The 27391-nt window shown below is 34.1% G+C and overlaps 1 protein-coding gene across 11 annotated transcripts in view; it reads left to right on the forward strand.

Annotated features, from left to right (window-relative positions):
- The window catches only part of MEF2A (myocyte enhancer factor 2A), a 142240-nt gene that overhangs the window by 54488 nt on the left and 60361 nt on the right, over positions 1-27391 (forward strand). For 9 of the 11 annotated variants that reach the window (XM_074400090.1, XM_074400096.1, XM_039479890.2 and 6 more), the window contains exons 2-3: positions 4373-4568; positions 16847-17050. In XM_074400090.1, the coding sequence (XP_074256191.1) occupies positions 4515-4568; positions 16847-17050 (258 nt within the window). In that variant the 5' untranslated portion in view covers positions 4373-4514. Of the gene's footprint in view, positions 1-1329; positions 2552-4372; positions 4569-16846; positions 17051-27391 lie in introns of those variants that run through there. The other 2 variants (XM_074400093.1, XM_074400095.1) reach the window with 2 other exon arrangements.

The following is a 27391-nucleotide window of genomic DNA, read 5'->3' on the forward strand; positions in this document are numbered from 1 at the left end:
TGATTTTCAGGATCAGATTCCTAACTGCAAGTGTTGTTAGGTACACTCAAATTTAGAATTGTTATGTCTTCCTGGTGAATGGATCTTTAATTGTTTTGAAGTATCATTGTATATCTATCCATGCTATCCATGTGTATGTATCTACTGTCTACCTCTTGCATTAAAGTTTGCTATGATAGGCACACAATTTTCTTTTGGTTTGTGTTTTGCATGGTGTGTCTTTCACTAGGCTTTTACTTTTTTTCTATATTCCCATATTAAAGATGTGTCCTCTGTAATCATCACCTAATTGGGGTTTGTTTTTTAAATCTACATCTATTATCTTCTTTAATTAAAAATTGGAGGTTTAGTTTAATATTTAATTAATTACATATTTAATGTAATTGCTTACATATTTGGATTAAATCTGTCTTCTGTCATGTCTCTGTTTGCTTTCTATTTGTCTTTCTTGCCTTCTTTTGGGTTATTAATCCATTTTTTTCTCCTCTTTTAGCAATTTGTACTTTTACTGTTCTTGCCATGGTTACCCAGAAGATTACCACATGCATCTTTGACTGAGGTCTAAAGTAAATGAGTATTTTTTTCCATTTCCTAATCAATGAAATGATTTTAGGATACTTATATTTCATTTTGCTATCCTCCCCTATTATGTACTATTACTGTTGTATGCTATAATATTTGAAATCCCACAAAGTATTATTTTTTAGTCAGTGTTCCTTTGGAGCTAACTCTGCTCAACATTGTTCATTGCACTTCAATTTTTTGTGCATATCCAAACTGTATTTGGGGTTCTTTTTTCTTTCTACTTGAAAAAGTATCTTCAATATTTCCTGGTAACAAATTCTGTTTCTTTGCCTTAAAGTTGCCTCTCTATTTTGCCTTCATTTCGGAAGGATTTTATTTTTTTTATCAGACACAAAATTTTAATTTGGCATTTCCCCAACAATACTTTGAAGATACCATTTTTGTCTTCTGTCTTATGGCTTTTACTGTTTGCGAAAATTCAGCTAGCTCTAACTCTTTTATTTATTTATTTTTTTTTCAGACGGAGTTTTGCTCTTGTTACCCAGGCTGGAGTGCAATGGCGCGATCTTGGCTCACTGCAACCTCCGCCTCCTGGGCTCAAGCAATTCTCCTGCCTCAGCCTCCTAAGTAGCTGGGATTATAGGCACGCGCCACCATGCCCAGCTAGTTTTTTGTATTTTTAGTAGAGACGGGGTTTCACCATGTTGACCAGGATGGTCTCGATCTCTTGACCTTGCGATCCACCCGCCTCGGCCTCCCAAAGTGCTGGGATTACAGGCTTGAGCCACCGCGCCCGGCCAGCTGTAACTCTTACTGTTGATTCTTGAAGTTAATCTTCTTTAATTTTTCTGGCTGCCTTTAAGATCTCTCTATGGGGGTAGGGGACCTCCTTCTCCCACTGTCTCTCTTGCCCCCATTCCTCTTTTCCCTCCCTTCTTTCTTTCCTTCTCCCCCCTCTCCCCTTTGATATACCTAAGTTCTGCTTTTCTTTGTGTTTATTTTGCTTAAGGATTGATACAGCTTATTGAATCTGTGGCTTGATGTCTCATTCGTGAGTTTTAAAAGTTCTTAGCTATTATGTCTTCAGATATTTTTTTCTTGCCTGTATGTTTTCTCCTCCCCGCTGAGACTCCAGTTACATGTATTTTGTATCCTTTTTCCATGTGCTATAATTTCTCGCTCTTTTCTGTGTTTCTCATTCTCTTTTTGTGCTTCAGTCTAGGTGTTTTCGTCTTTCCTATGTTCTGGGTTGATTCTTTATTCAGCTGTGTCTAAAGTATTATTAAAACTACCCATCACTTCTTTTTCAAAATTTTATTTTTTATTTTCATGTTTTCCATTTTTTGTTTAGTAAAATTCTTAATTTTTTTAATTCCTTGAACATTTATTTTAAACATTTTTCTGATAACACCATTTTCTGGATCTACTGTAATCTGTTTCTATTGCCATGTTAAAATCTTGGTTTCAGTCGGATTTTGACTGGTTATATTTTGATTTCTAGACATTTATATGAAAAATGAAAAAATAATGTGAGTTTCTAGACGACATGATGCTTCTGCTGAGAATCACTTTTGCTGCTGGTATGCAGCTAGGCTAATAAGAGTATTAGCCCAGATTGCCTTAATCTAATTAGGGATTGAGATAATTTAAAGCTATGCTTCTCTTTTTGTATGGGGTCGTCTGTTTGTAGTTTACCTTTATGCCTAGAGTATAGTTCTTTGGAGTCTGTTCATATGCCTGATTTGTTTACTAGGGCTATTCCTCCTTGCTTTCTTAGTTTCTCGGGCAGTAGTTTTGGAATCTTCAGGCAGAGGAATCCAAAAACTGGTCTCACCTGTTTCTTCCAGTTCTCAGCCCTGCAGAATCTCTAGTTTGAAAGTTCTCTAGTGATTTAAAACAGATTATCTTGTGTTTTTCTTTTCTAGTTCTCAAAAGAAGGTTGGTTTGAAGCAAACTACTACACCATTGCCAAAAGCAAAAATACTCAAATATGTTCTGCAATTCTGAATTTTTCAGGTGATATAAGGTAGTACAGTGTATCCATCTTACAGGCATTAAAATATCTTGTGTGTCTTAGCAATACTGCCTCTGCAGTAAAATGTATTAATATTTCTCCTGCCTACTACAGTACAAGTTTTTATATTGAGAATCGGATACAATGTGATCTGTTAAAAGAACTACTCTACAACACAACTGCCTGTTTGATTGGGTCCTGCCAGTGACTAGTCCTCTTTCAGTTCCTCTGATGTCTCCTGTTCCCTTCTGTCATGGGGCTTTTGCACATGCTGTTCTCCTGCCTAGTATGTATACCCTCATACTCGGGTTTGAGTATGAGACACATCCTCAGGGAAGCCCTTTCTGACCCATAAATTTAATTCAGATACATGAATTCCAAACTTTCTAGTTTGGAATTATGCAAATTAATTTGTGTTATGGTTTGATTGATGTCTTTTTCTTCTACTAAACTCCAAACTCTGCTAGATTAGGAATCATGTCCTTTTTTTTTCTTACCACTTTATCCTCTATGCATAGTTTAGTGTTTGGAAGTACATTTATTAGAAGTAGGTGAACAATTAATAGGTTATCAGTTGTTAACAGATGATCAACTAATGTTTGTATGAATGAAGAAATATAATGAGGGAAGATAAATAAGAAATGTGCTTATGTTAGTGCTGGAAATGATAAGAAATGAAAGGCTCATTGCTTTTGAGTAAAAGCCAGATTTAATCACATACTGGAGTTACACAGTATGATTGAAGTTTTATAGATACACATGTACAATATTAAAAATACTTGCATAAAATTCCCATGGGAATTTATTATTCTGACTGTTGTATTATAGCATTTGTTTCCCTATCTCCTCATAGTTATTTATTATGTAAGTCTGAAAGCACTAGGTTTTTAAAATGACAACAGCCATTGTTCAGAACATGACAAACCATATCATTACCAGTCAGTCATCCTACTTCACAGATACATGGAATCAAAAACCCTTGAAAGATTTTTTTAAGTTTTAAAGGATTTGCAGTCTCAGGAAAGCAGACTTGGAATTTATACACACACACAAAGGTGCTGTGGTTTATTGTATCAAGGGAAATTGGTTTTGACTTCATCTGGAAGGTAACATGCAAACTGAATCTTGACTGATAAGGAGGTGTTCATTAAATGGTCAAAGAAATATCATTGATTTAAATGCATTTTATTATGAAAGTATATAGTGGCTTTGTGAATTGACAAATAGTAACTTGGCTGGAGACTAGGGCAATTTGCAAGAAGAATTTGAAAAGACAGATTGGGGCTATCCAGATTAGTTTATTGTTTGATATGGAGGTCATCAGAAAATTTTAAGGATATTCTGTGTTGTTGAGAAGTGCTAGAACTAGACTCCCTGAGTTTATAACCCCAAGCTCTGTCCCTCATTATGTGACTGACTGTGGGCATACTGCTTAATTTTTCTGTGTCTCAGTGTCTCTGTTTATAAAATGGAGGTAATAGTTACATGTTGCAGTTAGACTTGAATGAGTTAAGACACATCCATACTTAGGAAAATGCCTATTACGTAGAAGAATCTCAATAAGGCTTGGCTCTTGTTGCATTATTATATACATTGAGAAAACCTCCAACATTATTATTGCATTAGTTTAACCAGAACTAGAGACACAAAGAGATTCAAGAGGTATTTTAGGTGTAAAGTTAACAAGACTACAGCTTCCTAATTTTGTATAACCAGAAATTTCAGCTAGTAGTGCAGTGTGTGCAGCATAAAGGCAAATTTGAAATTTGTATAACACTTTTATGATTTGTAAATTTACAGATTTTAAATCTTCTAATTTGTGTTTTCTTTTAGATCTTGTAGAAAATTTCAGCTGTAGCCCTTGGACTAGAAGCTGAAATAATAGAAGCTGTGTACGATGCATTAGGGTATTGAAGAAAATTAACTTTTGAATTAAATATTTGGAATATAAGGAAATAAGGAAAGGTGACTGAAAATGGGGCGGAAGAAAATACAAATCACACGCATAATGGATGAAAGGAACCGACAGGTAAATGAAAATTTTAATTTATTTAATTGATAAAAATATTCTTTTAAAAAAGGTCATAGGATAGAATGGTTGGGTTTTTCTTAAACTTCATTTTAAGTCTAAATACTTTTAGTTCCAGACTAAATGAAAAATTCTAACAATCATAAAATTGTGTCTTTTTGTCATGTGCTTTAAAGAGACTTTCTTATTATAGATATATGTCACAGAAAACATAAATGCTCAAAATCACCACAGTCCCACTGTTACCATCCATTGTATAGATTTTTCATAAAATATTTAGTGTATATATCTAGTTATATGTTTAATTGTTAGCCTTTTATGTATTGAATATTTTTAAGTTATCACATCTGTTTTCATAATTAGATAGTAGCTAAGTTAACTATAATTATCAGTGAATATGTTCTAGTCAGTTAAATTTTCCAGTTAACCAATATATAATAAGAATATTTTTTATACTTCTTACTATTGCAAATGTTTCTAAATTTATATATATACTTCAGTTGTAATGGATAAAATATATTGAAGTTACTTTATGGTACCAGTGTGAGTAAATCGTTACAGATCAAGGTAATAATAATGTTGCTAGGATATGAAGAGGCCAGAATTTTTGAGTGTCTAATGTTGGCTTAGCAAACTTTGGCCCATGGGCCAGCCATCTGTTATTGTAAATAAAGTTTTATTAGAGCACTTTCATGCTCATTCATTTACATATTGTTTATGGCTGCTTTCGCATTATAACAACAAAATAAGTAGTTGCCCCAGAAACTATATGGCCCATAAGCTTAAAATCTTTACTGTCTGGCACTTCCGGAAAAAGTTTACCAACTCTTTAGTTCAAAATAAAGAAGGAAGAATAATTTCATAGAATATTGTAAAGGAACTACTGGGGAGATGCTGTCTCTGGAAAAGTTGCATATCAGGAGAAGTTTCAAGAACAGGTGGTTTCAGAAAGTTTATCAGGAACAGAACAAAACTGAAACAGTGTTCTGCAAAATCTGAGTAGTAATTCACTCAAATGTAGATATAATTGGTGGTAAAACTCAGCTGAGCAGCCTGTAAGGGAGTTTGATGGGAGTGATGGGAGTTGCCCACAGACTGACTTAAAGAGGAGGCCCTGCTTTCAACTCATGAAGATTGTTTAACAGAGACGTAAGGCCGACATCATTGCTTTCTAGCTCAGTTCCCTGCAGACTCTTCTTAATTTTTTCCCTATAGGAATTTTCCTCCCCATCCCTCCCCCTACCTCCTAAATAAATAAAGGGATCAGCAAAATAAAAATAAAAATACATATGATTCATTATGAAGGTTGGTAAAATAGGGAACATCGATAAAATATCCATGCTGTTATTCCAAAGAAATGATTCTAAGCAAGGCTGCAAATTATCTTCCTTTCACAATCTGAGGATTAAGAAGTGAGAGTAGGCCGGGTACAGTGGCTCACACCTGTATTCCCAGCACTTTGGGAGGCCGAGGCGGGCTGATCACAAGGTCAGAAGTTCAGGACCAGCCTGGCCAATATGGTGAAACCCTGTCTCTACTAAAAATACAAAAATTAGCTGAGCATAGTGGTGTGCACCTGTAATCCCAGCTACTCAAGAGGCTGAGGCAAAAGAATCGCTTGAACCCGGGAGGTGGAGGTTGCAGTGAGCTGAGATGGGGCCACTACACTCCAACCTGGATGGCAGAGTCAGACTCTGTCTCAAAAAAACAAACAAAAAAGAAGTGAGAGGAGGAATAGGGACTTGCTTCATGAATGTGTGCAGTATAAATATAAAATAGGGTTTATTGGCGAATAACGTACAAGCAGAGAACCAGAGGGCACATTAAATTCTTGAGCCCTCATTATTCCATAGGTAGTCATGTTTAAATTGGACCTAGCTTAACTGGACCTACCTATGAAAGGGATTTACATTTTTAGCAGGAAAGAGCATCTAGGCATGTGTAGGTGACTGTGTAATAGAACTTTTTGAGTGGAGGAAATGACTTTGTTAAAAAGATGGATACTGCCACTAAGCAACTAGAATGTGCCTGTTCTTAGCTTGGACTTACCTGCTGTGTGAGCTTCTTGGCTACCTGCAGAATGGGGCAAGGACTGTCTGAATTTCTGTCTCAGATAATTTCAGTTAAGATTGGAGAAAAGACATAGAATAAATAGTTGGACAGTTTATTTTAAATTAGACACAGAAACAATTTGTCACAAACTAAAAGAGTGTCTTAGTTTTATTAATTTTAGAATTTGTGGATTCTGAGGTAAAAGTTTCATTTTTCTTCATAAAAGGGAGAAAAATTGTATCTTTGCAGAAGAAAAGAGATGTCATTTATTTGTCCAGATTCGAATATGTACTATATCCCAAGAGGCTGTGTTAGGTCCTGGAAACACATTAAAAATATATAACCTACGTAGGAGATCTAAATATGTGGCAAATAGAAATAATCTCTGATACTGGAAGAGTTTATAGAAGAAACTGCCAAGTTCTGATGGAGTGGTTTAGGGGCTATTTATTGGAGGAGGTAATAGCAAATAAGAGTTTTGAATTACAAGTATGAAAACCACACTTCCTCATTGGAACAGTACACAAGTAATCTTGGCGGGGTGAGGGGACGGTGACAGTATCATGCACTCAAAGAGCTGCTTCACTTTACTTCCACTTAGAAGCTTCTGGCAAAACCTTGTGTTTGTCCTTTCTTATCTAAAACACTTCTTTTTATTTTCTTTTTAAAGTAAACTGTATTAAAGTATAAGATTAAGAAAATTCAGAAATCCTAAGAGTGTGGTTCAGTGAATTTTTACACAAAGAGCATAACCATGTAGCCAGCATATCCCACGTACCACCCCAGAGGTACCCTTTATCCTGTGTCTCACTTACTTCTCCCCTGCCCTAAGGAAAGTCACTAACCTGGCTTCTAACATTATAGATTAATTATAACTGTTGTTGAATTTATATTAACAGTGTGTATTCTTTTACACGATATTATGTTTGTGAAATTTATCAGTGTTACTGTTGGATGTAGAGATACATAAATATATCTTGTATGTTTTCACTGATGTATAATCTGTTGTGTCAATAGAATACAATTTATGTCTTTTTATTGTAAATGGACATGTGAGTTGTTGTCTATTTTGGTATTATGAAGAGTGTAATTTTGACTATTCTCAATCATATGCATGAACACTTGGGTAAATAGAAGTGCAGCTGCTGGTTAGTAGTTGACAAGTTTTCTAAAGTAGTTGTACTAGTTTAAGTTGTACTGGTTTACACTCTGCTGGCAGTGTGTAAGAGTTCTAGCTGCTCCAGTCTTCAGCAGTTCTGGGTATTGGCCTTTTCATTTTAGTCATTCTGGTAGGTGAGCAATAGTAATTTACTTTAATTGTAAATTTCCCGTGATGTCTAATGAAGGTGCTCGTTTTTTCATATTTTTATTGGCCATTTAGATATATATCTTCTTTTGTTACTATTCACTTCATTTTATTTTCTTCTAATGGGCTGCCTGCCTTTTTCTTATTAATTAACATGCATTCTTTATATTCAGATGAGTGTTTTATCTATGACATGCATTATAAATACTAGCTCTAAAACTATGGTTTACCTTTTCACTTTATTTAAAAAAAATTTTTTTAGAGACAGGGTCTTGCTCTGGTGCCCAGGCTGGAGTGCAGTGGTGTGATCGTGGCTCACAGTAACCTCAAACTTTTGGGTTCCAGTTATTCTCTTGTCTACACCTCTTGTGTAGTTTGGATTGCAGGCACATACTACCAGCTTTGACCCATTTTTTTATTTTTTGTAGAGATAGGTCTTGCCTAGACTGGTCAGGATCTCTCAGCTTCGAGTGATCCTCTTGCCTTGGCTTCCCAAAGCGCTAGGATTACAGGCATGAGCCACCACACCAGGCCTATACTTTGTTAATGTTTTTAAAAATCAGTAATACTTAAATGGTTTCTCATTTACCTTTTTTCCCTCCTTTCCTTTATGGCTGATGCTTTTTTGTGTCATGTGTAGGAAATCTTTACTACCATAAGGCCATGAAGATACTCTTCTATGCTTTCTTCTGTAAGTGTTTTTGTTTTGTTTTGTTTTGTTTTAACCTTTCATGTTTTAGACCTGTTACCCATTTCGAGTTTATTTTTGTGTTTGGTTTGAGGTGTAGGGGCCATGATTTGTTATTTTCCAGATGATATTTAGTTGTCACAGTACAATTTATTGCAAAAACCATCCTTTGCTCACTGTATGATAAGGTTGCCTTTGTCATGAGTCAAGTAACCATATATGTATGAGACTCTGAATTCTCTATTTTGTTCCATTTGATTATTTGTATATCCAGTGTAATTCTACACTGTTTTAATTACTGTAATTTGATATCTGATAGTGTAGTTCTGCACCTTTTTTTTTTTTTTTTTTTTTTTTTTGGCAGAACTGGCTGACTATTCTTGACTTTTTTCAGAATATCCAAATGAAACCAAGTGTCAGTGTTCACCAAGAAAACAACCTACTGGAATTTAGATTTTTTTTTCCCGCTGGGTGGATGGATCTCTTTATGGAGAATTGAATTCTTCATAGTATCAAGTCTTGTAATCTATAAACATGTTTAGATTTCATTTGGTTTTCATTAATTCTATCTATAATGGTTGATGGTTTTCAAAATAAGTCTTACATTTTTGTTATATTAGTAGGTATTTTATTTTCTAAAGCATTATTACAGTTCTTCTCAAATTTTATTTTCTGCTGAATATATAAAAGTATACTTAAGAATTGCTAGATGACATGGTAACTCTAAGTTTAACATTTTGTGAAATGCCAACTACCAAAGTGGCTGCATCATTTTGCATTCTGCCAGCCGTGTGTCAGGGTTCTAGTTTTTTAACATCCCAGCCAACACTTGTTATCGTCTTTTTTATTGTAGTACTCCTGATGGGTATAAACTGGTTATCTTGTGGTTTTAGTTCACATTTCTCTGATAGCTAATGATGTTGAGCATCTTTCCATGTGCTTATTGGACATTTGTGTATCTTCCTTGGAAAAATGTCTATTCAGATCCTCTGCATAATTTTTAATTGTATCATCATTTTGAAAGCTGTTTTTACTGGTTGTAGAATTCTAGATTGGCAGTTATTCTCTTAGTACTTTGAAGCGCTTGAAGCGCTTGTCTTCCAACTTGCATTCATTTCTGTTGAGAGGCCAGCTTTTGATCTTTAAAAAAAAATTTTTTTTAAGATAATGTGTCTTTTGTTGCTTTAAAGCCTTTTGTTTTTCCTTTGTTAATAAACATTTTTACTGTGATGGACTCAAAAGAGGCACGTCTCTTCAGATACTGCTTGTGTCCCATTTTTTTCCTCCTCTGGGATTCTAGTTACATAGAACTGTTTTATGTCCCATGCATTTCTTATGTATTTTGTCTTCCTATATTTTTTATTATTTTTTTCTCTGTGTTTCAGTTTGAATGTTTTCTAGTTACCTGTTTTCTAGTAGTCTATTTTCTAGTAAACTGTTCTCCTGCTTTTTAAAATTAATTGATAAAACAGCCTAGTAAGTTCTTAATTTCTGATAATATAGTTTCAATTCTAGAATTTCTTATTGACTTTTTTATGTGAAGTGGCCCATGTTTTCTTGCATTTTCTCTATTTTTTACTTTTTTTTTTTTTTAAAGATATTAGCCATAGTTATCTTTAAGTTCATGTCTGCTAACAACTATATGTGGATTACCTTTAAGTCATATCTGATCCCTTTTTCTCTTTGTTCTCAATTACATGATTCAGTCTTTTGACATGTCTGGTGGTTTTTTAATGAGCCGTCAGACCTTGTGTGTGAAAGATACTGTAGAATCTTGGCATCTCCAGTCTTCCTGCTTCAGCAGCTTTCTGATGTCTTTAAACAGACATTTGTTGTATTTCATCCTGTTTTACTAGTTGATTTCAGTAGGTTCTTTGGCTTTCCAACAACTACTCCCTCTAACCTAGAAGCAGACATCCTCATATACTTAAAAGAAAACAAAAGCAGTTTAAAAATAAGTTTTTTCCCAAAGGTTCCAAAGGTAGAATATAGAGAACAATATTTGAACGACTGCTATATTCATTATCCAGAGGTAACATGTCAGTTCTGACATGTGTTTTTATTTTTATTTGTAAAGTGAAGAAATTAGAGATTTACTGGTCTCTGTTAATTTTTTCTAGTCTCTTCCTAATTTCTTTCTCATGATAATCATTATTATGAATTTGCATTGTGTTTTCTTTATATTTGTTTTTTTCAGCAGGTATTATTTAGTATTATTTCAATGTGAGTTTAAAGTTTTACATAATGACGTTTTCATTTGCTTTTTCACTCAGTGTAGTGTTTTAAGATCCATCTGCTCTTATTCATTCAGTACAGCTAGTTGTAGGAATAAATATTCTTCAATTCATTCATCAATACATCTTTCAAAGAACATTTACGTTGTTTCTAATTTTTTACCGTTATAAACAGTGTTGCAGTATACATCTCTTGACCTATTGCATTATGCACGGGTAAAAGTTTCTCTGTGACAAATACTTTCGAAGGAATTGCTAGGCTGAGTATTGTCCATCATCACCTTCACCATGTTTTCAAGTTGCTTTCCAAAGTGATAGTACTAGATACACTGTGGTAATTTAGTATGAGAATTCCTATTTCCCCATATACTTTGCCTTTTCTTCTTTTTTCTGTCTTGTCTGTCTTTCTTTTCTCTCTCTTTCTCCTTTATTTTTTCTATCTTCGTCCCCTTTTAAATTTTATTTTATACTTTTTCTGGTCTTAGGAAAGTGAAATGCAACCTGTTTTTGTGGTTTGCTGCTTCTTCTTCTTCTTCTTCTTCTTCTTATTATTATTATTATTATTATTTGAGATGGAATCTCGCTCTGTCGCCAGGCTGGAGTGCAGTGGCGTGATCTGGACTCACTGCAGCCTCCGCCTCCTCGGTTCAAGCCATTTTCCTTTCTCTGCTTCCTGGATTCAAGCCATTCTCCTTTATTAGCCTCCTGAGTAGCTGAGACTACAGGCATGCGCCACCACGCCCAGCTAATTTTGGTGTTTTTAGTAGAGACAGGGTTTCACCATGTTGGCCAGGATGGTCTTGATCTGTTATTTAACCTCATGGTCCACCCACCTCGGCCTCCCAGAGTGCTAGGATTACAGGCATGAGCCACCATGCCCAGACGGTAGTTTGCTTATTTTGCACTGGGTTGATGATTTTGATTGTTTTCTGTTAGAGGTTCTTTACATATTCTGGATATTAATTCTGTATGTATTGTCTCTGTTTCAGACAGTATCTTTCAGTCTTTACCAAAACACTTTGTAAGCACTATTATGACAGGCTTATCACAGTGCACAATAGTGGTTCCTATTGCCTTTATTTCAGTAGATTGTGAGCCTTTTAAAGTGTGTTAAGATTTGCTTTATTTCCTAAATCATGGTTGGTTTTTTGAATGTTCCAAGTGGAGTTGGGTAAATACGTATTCTTTAATTGTTGAATGCATGTCTCCATGTATCTTTTAGGTCATTCTCTTTATGTTCAAACCTCCTGTATTCTTTGTGACTTTTTGTTTTTCATTCATTGAGACCTATCAATAATTGTACTTCCTACAATGGTGAATTTGTCAACTTCTCTGTTTATTTTATTCATTTAATGCTTATTGTTTTGTACATCTTGGGACTGTTTCATTAGACTTATACATATTTAGAGTTGTACCTTCTCAGTGAATTTTGCCACACATATTGACCATCTTTATCCTCAGTAAGGAATATTTGTCTTAAATCTGCCTTATCTCACCTTGATATAGCTACACATTTCTTCCTTTCCTTTTATTTTTTCTTTTCTTTTCCTTCCTCCCTCCCTCTGTCTTCCGCTCCCTTTCTCTCCTCTCCTCTCTTTCCTTCCTTTTTTTTTTTTTTTTTTGAGACCGGGTCTTGCTCTGTCATCCAGGCCAGAGTGCATTGACATGATCGTGGCTCACTGCAGCGTTGAACTTCTGGGCTCAAGTGATCCTCTTGCTTCAGTCTCCCGAGTAATTGGGACTACAGGCATTGCACACCACACCTGGCTAATTTTTGTACTTTTGCAGAGGTGAGGTCTTACCATGTTGCCCAGGCTGGTCTTGAACTCCTGAGCTCAAGTGATCCTCCCACCTGGCCCTCCCAAAGTGCGGGTATTACAGGTGTGAGCCATGGTGCCCAGCCAGTATTTTCTTCATAGGTCTGAATCTCTCTGTTAACTTTCAACCTTACTGTGTCCTTATGTTTTAGGTATGTCTTTTACAGATAGTATGAAAGGCTGGATTTTGTTTTTTTATCTAGTCTGATAAATCTCTTGACTTGCTAGTCTAGTTGATTTTTTATTCCCTATGATCTTGTATATATTTGTACTAGTTTACATCATCCTAGTTGATCATACAAATTTGTTAGAGGGTCCCAGGCATTAAAGAAGTGCTAGTATGCGAAAAGAAGTGTGATTGCAGCTCCACACAGAGCAACCCCCCACCCCTCACCAGGAGAAAAACATTGGAAGAAGATACTCTCTCTACCTGGTAATCTACCAAACTTAGAGGTTCTGAGTAAGTATGGTTGAGAAGTCACACTGCTAGAGGTTAGTCAGTTTCTACCTGATACCTTCAACTCCTATCTCCAGCAGAGCTTCTATTCAATGCGCAGGTTTTATTCTGGAGGACATCTGTCTGCATCAGCATGGCTGCTAGTTCTGTTGTGAGGTGGCAGGCATTGAGGCAATGGAGGTGAGAAGCAGAAGCTGAACCCAAACTGCTTTTTTAAAAGTTTGTCTTCTCATAGCTCCACTGGCTGTTTTCTTCTCCAGGCTATGAGCCTCCACACCCCTGACCCTGTACATTTTCCATCATAACCTCTGGGGTTTCTCAGTTTTTCTTCATTATTCCTTCATAGATTTATTCAACAAAAATTTTTTTAGCACCAACTCACTGCCACACAGTAGTTTTGTTTTAGAAGCTGAGTGTGCACCATTGAACTTTTTTCAACTTACATTTTACTCAGATGAGTGGGTTTTTATCAGCAAGTAATGCTTGTTGGATTTTTTGGCCCCTAACAAGAGCTTATAGCTGTTACTACTTCCTGAGTTTTTTTTTTTTTTTTTAGGTTAGAAAATGTTTATTGTCTTTATATTTGAAGTCTAATTTGGCTAGGTCTATGCCTGAACCTTTTCCCCAGAACATCACAGAGATTTGGTCTTCTGACTTTGCATATTGCCAGAATTCTAACACCAGACTGAGTTTTTTTCCCTTCTTAAAAGTGATTCATTTCCTGCCTTGGTCCACATAGTATTCTTTCTTTGACCTTGACATTCAGTAACTTAATCTGACTATGCCATGAATTTGATTATTCTTTATCACTTTTTAAAGAAATGGTATGACCCTTCAGTATTCTGTTTTTTTTTTGTTTTTTTTTTTTAATAAATATTTTTCCTTTTCTAATTGCCCTGGGCTTTTTTGGTATCTTCATTATCTGTCAACAGTACAAACAACTTTTTTCGATTCATTTTAATTTGTTTTCCGTTTTGATTCTTTGATTTTTATTATTGTGCTTTAACCTCTGTTGTGATTTGATTTTTTTTCTCTTCTGAGCCATATCAGCTCACATTTTGGGTCTTTTATCTCTGACATTTTTGGCAATTAATATTAGGTGTGAGTTAACAAAAATAGTTTTCCTATAAAATTATTTTCTTCAGTTTGTTTGTTTTGGTTTCACCTTGCCTGGCATTCTGCATTTAGAACAAGATTCTCCACTTATTTCTTGGGCTTCTCACACTTGTGAATCTTCTAGCACTAATCAGAGGATTCTCTCAGAGTACATTGCCACTTTTGTGAAAAAATCAGTGTGAATTCTCTGAATCCACTTTCATTTTCATCAATTTCACCAAATCTGGCAGATGAAAATCTGTAGTTCAGTGTTCTGACTTTCCTTGAGGAAAACCCAGTCTCTTTTTATTATGTATGTATGTATATGTCCATGCTTTTAGAGGAGTAGAGAGGAGTAAACATGACTTTATTCCGTTTTGAATTTACAACTAAATTTTGTGATTTCTTTTGAACTTTAAAGAATTGACATCATTTTAATATAATTAAAATCATCAGTTTAAAAGTGTTGTCATAGAGTAGCAAAGTTGAATATTGAGTTGTAATTATGTAGTTAGTATTCTCTAGCCTAATTTTAGATTTTTTTTCTTTCATATGAAATTTATGAACTAAAACGTGGCTGTATTGCAAAATTACTAATTAACAGCATACTAATTATTAGGCTTTCACTGATTTTTCACTTTTAGATGTCCTAGAAAGCTAGTGTGTAGAAAGAAAATCTCTGTATGACAACCAAAAACTTCTTTTGAACTGAAAACACTAAAATCAAAGCAAAATGTAGACTCTTAACAGCTTATTTTCCTGCTTTGTGACTGTTATATTTTGTTATAATCTCATCTTCTAAGGCTTAATACTCTTGTCATAATTGAGGGTGTTTTTTCATTTCTTCCCTCATTGCTTTTCCCCATTGTATTCTATTTTGTTTTCGTTTGTTGCCAAAATCTATTTGTAAAAACAAGTACATCAACAAATGTTGAGTTTTTTCTACTTGTAATTTCTGTTTTATATTGAGAATTTTAAAGTATCAAATATAGGCCAGTATTCAAAGATTCATTAAAGGTGATTTGGATATATAGCACAATTTACATGTAAATATGTATCATGAACAGACCAGGTTCTATTGCCTGGTCTGTATTGCCTGGTTAAATTATCTTGTTAAATGAAAATTTAAAGAACCTCTGAAGTCTATTTTCATTCAGCTTACTAGCTAATAGAATATTTGAGCGGTCATATAATACATGGAGTATTGTGCTTTGTGCACTTGCTAAATACAGGGGAAACCAGGTTTTGAGAATATTGAAGAGATTAGATCTGCATAAAATTAAGAGTGATTAAAGTGATTAAATGCTAAGATGTGTAGATGTTAAATGGTTATGGTGTTACCATAGGGAGAAAACAGATACTTTGCTTAAATTTAGTGAAAATCATTGAACTACTATACTACTGTTTAATTTTATCATGCTACATAGGAAATAAAACATACTTAAAAAATACAGAAATGTGTTTGAATTGTACATGTGGAATGCATTTTGTTGTTGTTTTGCTTTTACATACATATTATACTTGTAATTGTAAGAGGATATTAAAGTTATGTCCATGAAAAAAATTTCTAGTGGCAGTAATTGCTTCTCGTGATACTGGAGATCCTGTACTTCTTCAGTAGCTACTGCAATAACTGATTTAAGTCTAGGCCAATAGTTAAAGTTTATAGGAAGAAAATCGTATGACAGATATCCATGGGGAAAATTGCTGAACTTTATGTTGTTTCACAGTTCCAAAGATTATTCAAAAGTATATTCTAATTTTTAAAAACTTTTTAAAATAGACTGTGTTTTAGAAAAGTTTTAGGTTCGCAACAGCATTGAGCAGAAAGTATGGAAAGTTCCCTTACACCTCCTTTCCCATCCCTTATTAGAAGAAGGATCAAGGGTAACTCTTGCTTACCCCAAGGAGAGTTGTTGGGTGGTATAATTTTTTTTATGTCATAAGCTTCAAAATTCCTAAAGTTCTTGAAGGGAAAGGAAAGACAGTACTGTGGAAGAGAGAATACAGAGCATAAAAAGACATCCCTTTTAGGGTCTGCAGTCAGTATGAGGGATGTAAATTTAAAATTTGGGGGGGGTGGTCTCTGTTAGGATTTCAGGTAACAGGTTTCAGTTAAAGAAAGAAACAGTTAAGAATTTGAGGACTTAGGGGAATTTGCTGACCCCAGGCTGTGAATTTCAGAGGGAACAATAAAGAAGGGCTTGGGAGGGAGGATAAATATGTTAGATTAGTGGATGTATTTAGTTGTTTAGGGATTAAAGTCTGAGTGATGCTAGATTACCTGGCTGGGATTTGGGGTTACTGATGGTAACAGTTTTAACTGAAGGATAAAGGAAAACTGATCAACTGTTTCCTACTGTGATCCTTCAGCCTCTGTAGTGGAGTGGCAGCTAAGGATAAAGAAATACTTCCCCAGGAGACAGCTCTGTCAGAGAGCTTGCATATACAAAACAAATGTAGGACTGTAGCACAATGGAAGTAGGAAGGCTCATATGGAGCATGAAGCTAGGAACCTTTTCCATCTTTGAAATCTGACTCAGTATTAAAAAGAAGGTTCATCTTCAGATAGACTATATTCAAGTACTACTAATGCTTTTAATAAAAATATACCTTTTTTATTGTTTAGGTCACTTTTACAAAGAGAAAGTTTGGATTAATGAAGAAAGCCTATGAACTTAGTGTGCTCTGTGACTGTGAAATAGCACTCATCATTTTCAACAGCTCTAACAAACTGTTTCAATATGCTAGTACTGATATGGACAAAGTTCTTCTCAAGTATACAGAATATAATGAACCTCATGAAAGCAGAACCAACTCGGATATTGTTGAGGTAACACATATATCTAGTAATGAGTGAATTGCAAGTAATATTGAAATATCTTGTTTAATAGCATTAACTGTCAGAATGATTTTTACATCTAAAACATAAATCAGGTATATAGACTCTTTAGATTCTTCTTAGAAGAGTCTGATTGCTGTATAGTGACTCACTTGTGTTATAAACATATCCTATTCATTCAAACAAAGTAAACTGTGTTGTTTTACCATGTATAACAGCATAATCTAACATTTCATCTATGATTATTTTGTATGAGTTTTAAAATTAATATTGTAAGAGACCGTATCACTTTTGGACAGTATGAAGTTACAGTTTTGATATATCTTAATCATTTCATTATGTCATTGACAAGTCACAACTTTAAACACTAATAAAAAAAGAATCATGTAAATAATATTCACTTTGTTAATAGTGTTTTAGTTGGAGAAGAGGAGAAAGTCCTCATTTTCTTTATCGCTGCCTATTTGATAGCTCTCATAGTTCTAGCAATCTAATCAAGTGAAAACGAAAAGGAATTTTTTTAGAATGATCTTCTCAGAAATAGCATTTTACAATAAAACCTTCAAAATGGAAACCAGTATGCTTCCCCCCTTTATGTCTTGTTTCAATATCTTCTGTAAGATGACTTTGCCATGTGTATTTCTAATTACATTTTAAATTAGCTTCATAGTTACTTTTGGCTCTTTTGTTTATATTTAGAGGTTTTATTTTCTTTCTATTCAATGGAGGAATTTTTTGTTACTTGAAAGATGCATATTTTGGCTAATTTTTAATAGAAAAGTGTTTAAATTAGACATTTCATTGGTGAAATTACTGAAACCATGTGAAGATCATGTAAAACAACTATAAAAGAACAAAGGGAATCCTAATCTAGATTATATTTCTAATATTTGAAATTAAAGATAATTTAGATATTTTGTTATATAGGAATCTAATTTATTTGCCTTCACAGATTGTTATTCTGAAAATGCATTTTAAATTTTACCTATACTTCTTTGCCTTAACTGTCCCTCACACACAAAAATATTACTTATATTTTATAAAGAATTTTTTGTTACTTTTTAGCCATTCTTTTCAAATGAGAAGTAAAGATACAGCATAATTACAGCTAGGACTCAGCTCTGTTGCTTGACTTATCCCAGTTTTATTTATGAGGCTCACCGCTGTTAACATCCCCTGAATTGTATATGAAATTTTTTATTTTACTTTTGTTGATAACTTTGATTAAACTACATAGTTCAGCCAAACCCCTTGACGCAGTTAAATTTGTCATTTATAAATTATGTTATATGTTATCATTTATTTATAACACTATGTAATAGACCTTTCCCTGTTACATGTCATGAGTACATTTTTATTGTAATTTGTAAATTAGGGGATCATTCAGGTAAGCTTTGTTAAGAGACTTCATAACTGAATTTCTTTGAAATGGAGAATAACCCTATTGTGTTTAAAATAGCTTCTTATCTTATAAACCTATACGTTTCATCAAAAGCACTGCCTCAACTCAGACCAGTAGAGTTAACTTTGATAATGTCAGCAAATAGGTGTTCCAGCTAGTTTCATTATAGAGACAACCACCTCCTTAACCCTAACTACTCTGCTCTTTCATTGCAGCAGTTGTTATTCTTGGTCCCTGGAAGTTGAGGGTACTTCACACTACCTAAAGCTTACTTCCCTAAAGAATATGGAGAATGTAGTCTGATTTAATCCTCACAGAATTTTCAGACTACCTCAGTCTTCATCTGTTGTGATCAACAAAGTGTAAGAGAGCAAATCCCAAACACGTTATTTTAAGCAGTCTTCTATATTACAGTCTGTTTCAATATAAAGGAAAACTTTTGCAGCTCAATTATCAATTGGGATTTTGATGTTTTCTTTTTAATTGCATTTCCTCAAAATAAGTTAAAACAAATCACATTAATAGTTCTTTATGAAGTTGTAAATTACATAAATATAGTAGATAGACACATTGGATTATCAGGGATTAATTTATTGTGGTAGGATAAATTACAAGGCTTAATTCATACTTCTTGTATATTAAAGCCTTACTGAGTCAACTTTTATTATGAGAGTGGTTGTTAAACTTGTACGATAGAACTTTTTTCACATATGAAGATGATACAACCTACATCCTCACTAGTAGTGCAATTCACATATGAATTCTTTTGGCCAGTGGTGGTAATGGCTTATGTTGATGCATCTGTACAGATTGCCATGGTCCATATTAAGTTTACAGGATAACAGTAATGAAGATACTTACATGGAGCTTCTTACGGGCCAAAAATATCCTTACATGATATACCCGTAAAGCACTTTGTAAAAATTAAGTGCTTTATAGGTATCTCATTTAAGGATATTTTTGGAATGCCATTTTTTTTTCCTTTTTCACTGTTTGTTTTCAGGAAGTTGTATTAATGGGAAACAGACTTTTTGATGCCCATTTACTCATTTGACAAATATTTGAGGGTCTTCTATGTGCTTTGCAAGTTGATCTTATTTAGAGATTCCTAATTCAGGCCAGAAGAATATTCTTCCCATTTTTGGTAAACCACTGAGATATACTTTTACCAACTGAAGATTTTATATATATTTGTAAAAACTTGGAACAAGTTGGTGGTAAGGTCCTGGACTACTTAGCCATACTTAGTCATCTCATGTGGTTGAGAACATGAGAAGATGGAGGCATAAACAGTTATAACTGATCTATTTTAGAGTGTTTTCTAAAGTTCATGACCAATATACTTCAGAGTTTGTGTCATTATGTGACACATTAGAAGGCTTAATTCATACTTCTTGTATAGTAAAGTCCTACTGAGTCAAGTTTTATTAGGAGATACACAGACTCTGAAAACAACTTCCTTAAGGCCTATCACCTGACTCCACCTATTTCCATTTGCGTATATGTTAGTCTTTAAAATCAGCAGGATTTTACTTTCCCTATATTACTGAAATATGCTTTGACAAAGCCTTGAGTATATTAACATGGCATCTTCAGTAGATGTATTCCTCCTCTATTGTATCAAATATACAAGCCCTTTGAGGATGTACTGTGAAGAAGGATAGATGCACTGTGCTGTTAACCACATCTGTATAGTCTGTAGTACAAGGATTCACACGTATTAGGTCTGTGGAGTTAGATACAGTATGTTTTGTGAGAGTACTACAAAATTAATACAGTATATTAAAACTAGTTGGTATTTGAATATTGTTGATTATAAACAGGTAAACATGGTGCTCTTTTCTGTGTTTCAGTTTTATTTATAGACTTAAATCCATCTATCTTTGTTCTGTCTCATTTCATATTAACTGTTTTCAAACTAGTTTTTTAAATATAAAATTTTAATTTTTAAACTTTGGTTAGACTTGATAAAATTTTATAAATTATTTCTATAGTTTTTTTTTTAATTTGTACTTACATATTTTAAATTGCATTTAGGTATTTTAAATTAAGGTCTGTAATATCTTGAGGATGTGTATATCCCCTCATTAAAAAAGCTTAATATATGATAATGCAAACTTACACATTATTAAGCAATTGCCATTAGGGTAAGATTCATAAGAGACTTCATAACTCAATTTATTTGAAATGAAGGAGGACATTTCTGTGTTTGAAATACATCTTATTTTAAAATGTTTCCACACTGCTTTTCAGTACTGTATTCCTTACAAAAAATGAGTTTTATAACTTTATTTCCCATATTTCGTTAGGTAATATTCCACACAGTATGTTATCAAAGGCATATATCTTATCTTCTCAAGTTATTAAGCACTGATACAAAAGTAGGTGTCAGACTTTGGTTTGGTCCTGTAAAACGTAGTAATTAATTCGTATGTATGAAGGAAATGTTATAACTCTTCAGTTTTCTTTTAAGTAAAATTAAGATAAAAAATCACGAACTATATTATATAATTTTAGAGGAATATTAGATATGTCCTAGAGTACAGGAAGCAAAAGATGGAAATTACCAACACAAGCAGTTGCCGTTACACATGTATTTGTGTGTAATTTGAATTTATACTAAATTAAAGCCAGAGGCTTTGGGATTCTGCAAAGGTAACAGGTGAGGATTGTAGCAAATGCTACCTAAAAAACACCTGAGATTACTTTTGTGTCCCATGTTTTTTCCTGTCATTTGGCAGAACTATTGAAAACACTAGATATTCCTGCTCATTATATTTTTAAAATAACCATGACTTGGTAACATTCTAAAATCATTTGTGTGGCAATTCAGATTATTGTGTTGTCATTTAAGTATGTAAGTAAAAGGGTCATGGTCATTTATCTCTCTTGTTAATGTCTTGGGAACTATTCCCAAAGAGAGGAGCTTTTCACCATACGACTACTACAGCGCTTTTAAAAAAAAATTCTTCTTGCATTATCTTACTTAATCTTCATATCCAAGGTAAGCTTTTTCAGAAGGAAAAATTGGAATGCACTTTAAAATGAATTGTCCAGAGTCATGTAGCAATTTAGTGGCAGAACCAGGATTAGAATCCAGGTTTGTGACATTATTTCCCTTTGCTCCCTAGTTTACTTCATCCAGTGGAGCTCTGGAACATTTTACCATAAATAGATAAGATTATATATATATATACCAATAATGTATAATATATAGCAATCAAATTTTCCTCAATAATGAATGGAAAGTTAGTGAGGATAATAGCAATAAGAATAGATATTCATTAATCACTTAACATGGTCTAGTAAAGATTTTATTTGAATTTTTTTATTGACTCCTTATTGTTGCCCTTATTTCACAGTTGAGGCAATGGAAGCACAGTGATAAATTAAGTCAGATATTGATAATTGGATTCTGAAGAAAGAGAAAATCTGTTTGAGACTTAAAAATCCCTGCCTATTTTCAAATTACAAAAGAATTTGGAAGTCATATCTAAAAGAAAGGAAGATAGGGAATCAATATAAGATGCATCTATCAATTAGAAAATAAAAGCAGATGTTAGTGACAGTGATCATGCTTGAGAATACATTATTTAAAATCAGTGATCCTCAAAATGTGTAGTACCCTGACCAACAGCATCAGCATCCCCAGAGATTTCCTAGAAATGCAAGTTCTTGGTCCCACCTTAGCTCTACTGAATCTGCAGCTTTTGAGATGAAGCCTAAGCATTCATGAATTAATTTGAATTAACTTGCCTTAAGTGCAGTTATAGATTAAATGTTTCAAGTTGACAGTTTCTTGGGAGTGACTGTCTGCCTTTTTAAACATTTTTATCCTCAAGAATATCCCGTGAAATAATTTCAAACAGCAAGCACAAAGTCATTTTTTAAACTTTCTGAAAAGTAATTTGAACTAGTGTGCAGTATTGGTGTGGATTGCACCTAAGGAATGCATTTCTAGTAGGTTACGTTTCAGTTCAATTCTACATGGTTATGAGAGCTTGTGCGAGGGTAGTTTCTTTGAGGGGTGCTTCTTTAAGGTGTGGTGGGAATGAGTTGGAGGTGGTAATTGGCTTCTTAGATGAACAAAAAAGAAAGTTAAATGACTTACCTCCTAAGATCATCTAGTGCTGACCCTACAAAAGCAGAGGCATGATTATGCTTGGATTTTCTGACAGTATTATGTATAATATTCTCAGAGGCTTTTTGAGCCAGTCATCTTTTCTCCCCATGTTATAGATGAGGAATGGAACAGACAGGGAGTATTTAAGAGGCTTGCCTCATGTTTTACAGGGCTGCAGTGCAACAACAGGGAAAGGGAAGAAAATAATGAGACATCTGAAGATAAGACAAAGCTTTTCTCCACCTCCAGTCCCCTACCCTGCTCTTTTATTCCTAACAGAGCCTGAAGCAGCAGGATGATGATTCACAGGGTGAGGCACACAATCCTCATGGCTCTGCTCCTCTTCCCACATGTCACTGCACCATCACCTCACACAGCAGTTACCATAGCTCTTGTAATTTCAGTTTTACTACTTTTATATTGTTATGCATTTGAATATTATATAGCATACAATTATTGGTTTTCATTTGTGTGCTTTTTATAAGGCACTATGCATCTCTAAGTGTGGTTTTTCTTGTCTTGAGGTCGTATTTTTCTCCATTAGAGGCTGATGTCATTGTTAAACAAATGAGAGTTCATGGAGGGAGGAAAAGAAGATAGATATCACTTGTATATATAACTCACATTTCTGTAATGCATTTCTTGTGATTATTGATGGATACCTATGTGTTCTTTTTATGTCATATGTGTCAGGGATTGAGTATTTTATTAATAGTACTTACCATCAGATAAAGTGTTCTTTTTTCTCCAGAAGATATTTGATGCTTTGGTCAAATTTTACCAATGAGAAGAGGAGATAAAGAGGATTGAGAAAGTGATTAGAGAAAACTTCCTCTAGAGGTGTTGTTATCACCAGCGTCCTTTAAAGCAGCAGTCCTCAACCTTGTTGGCATCAGGGATGGAGACTGGTAGTGGGAGGGATGGGGGCAGGGAGATGGTTTTGAGATGAAACTGTTTCACCTCAGCTCATCAGGTATTAGATTCTCATAAGGAATGCATGCGTGAATCCCTTCCATGTGCAGTTCACAGTAGGGTTCATGCTTCTATCAGAATCGAATGCCACTGCTGATCTGACAGGAGACGGAGCTCAGACAGTAATACTCACTTGCCCACCACTTAATTCCTGCTGTGCAGCCCAGTTCCTAACAGGGTCTGTGCCCCCGGGGGTTGGAGACCCCAGCTTTAAAGGATATGGTAGGTGGAAAAGAAAGATGCTCTAGGTTAGAAGGCAGCTTATGTGAAAATTAGGAAATGAGACTCTGCAGTTAGTTTATGAAGTAGAAATCAGCCAAGTGTCACTGTAGTATCGTGTGAAGAGTGGACTAGTTAAAGACCTGAGAAGTAAACCAGATCCTCATGAGCTATATAAGGCCCTTCACTCTATCCTGCAGGTTTGGATAGCCGCTGGAAGAGCTTAATAAAATAGCTGCTTAGGTTTCTCCTTGCATTTCCCATGCAGTAAGTTATTAGAACTCCATGGTAATTTTTTGAAGGGAGATGAAGGAAAAGGAAAAGAGTTTAAAAAAAAGTATTGAATGTATTAGTTCTACATTTTAAATTTATTGTATTGATGTTTATCATACTATGTACCAGGCATTGTGTTAGATACTGGGAATATAGTGGTAACTGGCCCTATTGCTGCCTTTTTCTTAATAAGGTGATATGCTGTCTATTTTATTATCTTATGGTGGAAGTTCTTTAGTTAGATACACTTCAATATCAATTTAAGACCCTTAGAATGCCAAGATTTTTGTTTCTGATGAAATATTAATCATTAAGCATATAAATATTGTAAGATATTATACTGCTAGTTGAGCCAGAAACTCATTTAGGACAGAAAATACTAGGTGCTTCCTGTGTTTCTCATTGTTCTGTATCTGCCTGTATAGTAACATGTATATAGTCTAAATGATATTTCAGTTCTCTGGCATATAGATGGCTAATGCAGACACACAGTTCTGTGAAACCTGGCACTTCAAATACAATTTAAAATTAAGGAGACGGCTGTATAGTTTTCATATTTATTTTGAAGTTATTTTTATGGCTCTGTTTTCAGACTCTAGGGATCTAGATTCTACAGAAAGATATTTTCTTGCATAGATTAGTCATAACTCAACTTTTTAATTTACAGTTATGCAGTTGTGCTGTACTGGTAAAAAAAAAAAATTCCAAATGATGGTGTGAATTATAATTTAGAAAAGGAGATATATCTTGTAATTTTCTAGGTTTTTGTTTAGTTGGTTGATTTTCAAATTTGTAACATGTTTCGCTGATTGTGTATGCTAAGGGTATTTTATAAAGAATATTATTATATGTTTAGGTAATTGATATGAGATTATGTTTTTTTCTTCGAAGAGTGTTTCTTGTAGTTTCTCATTTTAATTCATTTGCAGTAAAACGTGAGAAGGTAAGCCTTCCATATTGTTTTTAAAATGTTAGTGATTTTTAAAACTTGGTAAATAGGCAGCTACATGCTTAGGCCCTCTAGAATAAACCAAAGCTTTATTATGCATGTTGGAATTTATCTCTTGTAATTCAGTGGAGAGTATTTTTCTGTGATGCTTTGTTTTCATAGAAATTTTCTTTTCAAAAAACTGGTTTATTTTGTGGTAATTTCCGGGCTTAAGTGTTGTTTGCAGAATCTATCTCACAAACCTTAAAAATGTTTATGCTCTGAGAAAAGAACTTAGAAGTAGCAACTAGTGTTTGTAGAGGAATTCAAAACATTAGCTTGCTTTTTTTCATGCCATCCGTCTTCATATAGGATTATCCCACAATAGTATGTAGTTAAAACATTTTTATTGTGGCTTCCACATTTGTATAGTTGAATTAAGTTTTTAAAAATGGTTTTGTTACTTTGGTCTATTAAAAACCTATCAGTTACATTCTGTAGGACAGTATAAACTAACGTTTTAGATATTTTTTGAAAGTTATTTGATATTAGACTCTCAAATCCTATTTAATATGTCACTTATTAGTTATTTAAAGTAAATATCTATTTAGTATTCTAACTAGCATATATTTACTATATTTTCATTTACTTATTAAATGCTTAGTGTACTGGGTTAGTAAGCTCAATGTTTAATAGAGCAGAGAGCGCAGTATTAAATTTTTAAATCTTACTGAGTTTTGACGATCAGTTAAAGTAATGTATGTGAAAGCATTTTGAAAACCATATCATATTAGTTAGGTTGCTTCCACATGCAGGCTACAGAAGATCTCATGAAATTGGTCTTAAAAATAGGGGTATTGGTTATGTCATGTAACAAAAATCTCAGCAGTGTGGTAGAAATTAGGCTCTGTTCAAGTGGGCTCCAGGTGTCGGCTCTGTTCAAGTGGGCTCCGGGTGTCTGCCTTTGCCCATGTATCAGCGTTGTCTTCACGCTGGCCTTTTCGTGTTGGTAAAATGGCAGTGGCAGCTCTAGGCCGTCTATGTGGCACATAGCATCATCTACAGCAGCACTATCTAATAGAATTTGTAGTAATACAAATGTTACATATTTGTCCAATATAGTAGGACTGGGTGTAGCTATTGAGTATCTATTGCAACTGAAAATCTTGAGTTTTTAATCTTTTTAATTTTAATTTAACTGCGTGTGGCTATTGGTTACTATATTGTTCAGCCTAGTGTAAAGTATCAGATCTGTTGTGTCCCAGAATCCACAGCAAATGTTCTAATATTAATTCTAATTGTACGGTTTAAATAAGTTACATCTCTATCTCCCACTCTGAAAACACTAAACACTAAATACAGTGGTAGAGAAAGGATAGAATGTCCTGATTGGCTTGTTCTAGCCAGATGTTACATCCCTGGAATTCAGACAGCATGGTTATTTGCATAGGATAGGCACGTGGTTCATAAACTAAAGTAATTCAGACAGTGTGGTATTTGCATAGGGATAGGCATGTAGTTCAATAGAACAGAATAGAGAGCTCAGAAAGGTACCCATAGTTACATGGTTAATTTATTTTTGACAAAAGAGCCAAGGTAAATCAATGAGAAAAGGACAGTCTTTTCAATAAATATTGCTGGAAAACCTGGATATCCATATATATATATTTTTTCTATAAGGATATAGCATTTACCTTACATCATATACAAAATGTTTGTGGAATAGAGGGTTTGTGTAGGGGAATAATTGAAGGTAAAGAAGAGACAAATTTAATGTATTTGATAGATGGTCTCGAATACCCAGCTGTGTTATTTACTCTTTGTCCAATAGGCATTGAACAGCTTTTGGAGGGATGTTTAAAAGTTTTAAGTAGTCAAATCATTATTGCAGGAATTAATCTGGCAGCAGATAAGCAGCATTTTAAACGAAGTGTGTAGCTTTTTAAAATAAACTAAATTATCTCATCTACTATGATAGGTTTTTAGTAATACTGAAAATTATAGAAAGAGGAATGCATTTCCATTTGGTTTGAATTGAGAGGGGAGGTTAAAGTGAAGGGTTAGGCTGTGTTCTAAGAAATATGTTGCCACATCATGCTTTTTAAAAATTGATTTATAGAAAATTTGAGTGTAATTTGTTTTTTAAATATTTTATATATATACATATTTACCTAATAATGCTGTGAAAAGGGGTTTTTGTGTTATAAAACAGTTAGGAAACTCTGATTTGTTTCCCTACTTCATTTAACTGATGAGGAAGCTGCATCCAAAGAGAGCAAGAAGGACTGTAGATCCTTTGAGGCAAAGACTTTGCTAAGGAACATTAGTATTTTTCACAGTGCTCAGTAAAGATTCAGCACACAGCTTAATAATGACCTATAAAATGGAACTAAAGGAAGTGTTGTGTACTTCAGC

The sequence above is a fragment of the Saimiri boliviensis genome, chromosome 5, assembly GCF_048565385.1.
Source record: "Saimiri boliviensis isolate mSaiBol1 chromosome 5, mSaiBol1.pri, whole genome shotgun sequence".
Classification (NCBI taxonomy): Eukaryota; Metazoa; Chordata; class Mammalia; order Primates; family Cebidae; genus Saimiri; species Saimiri boliviensis.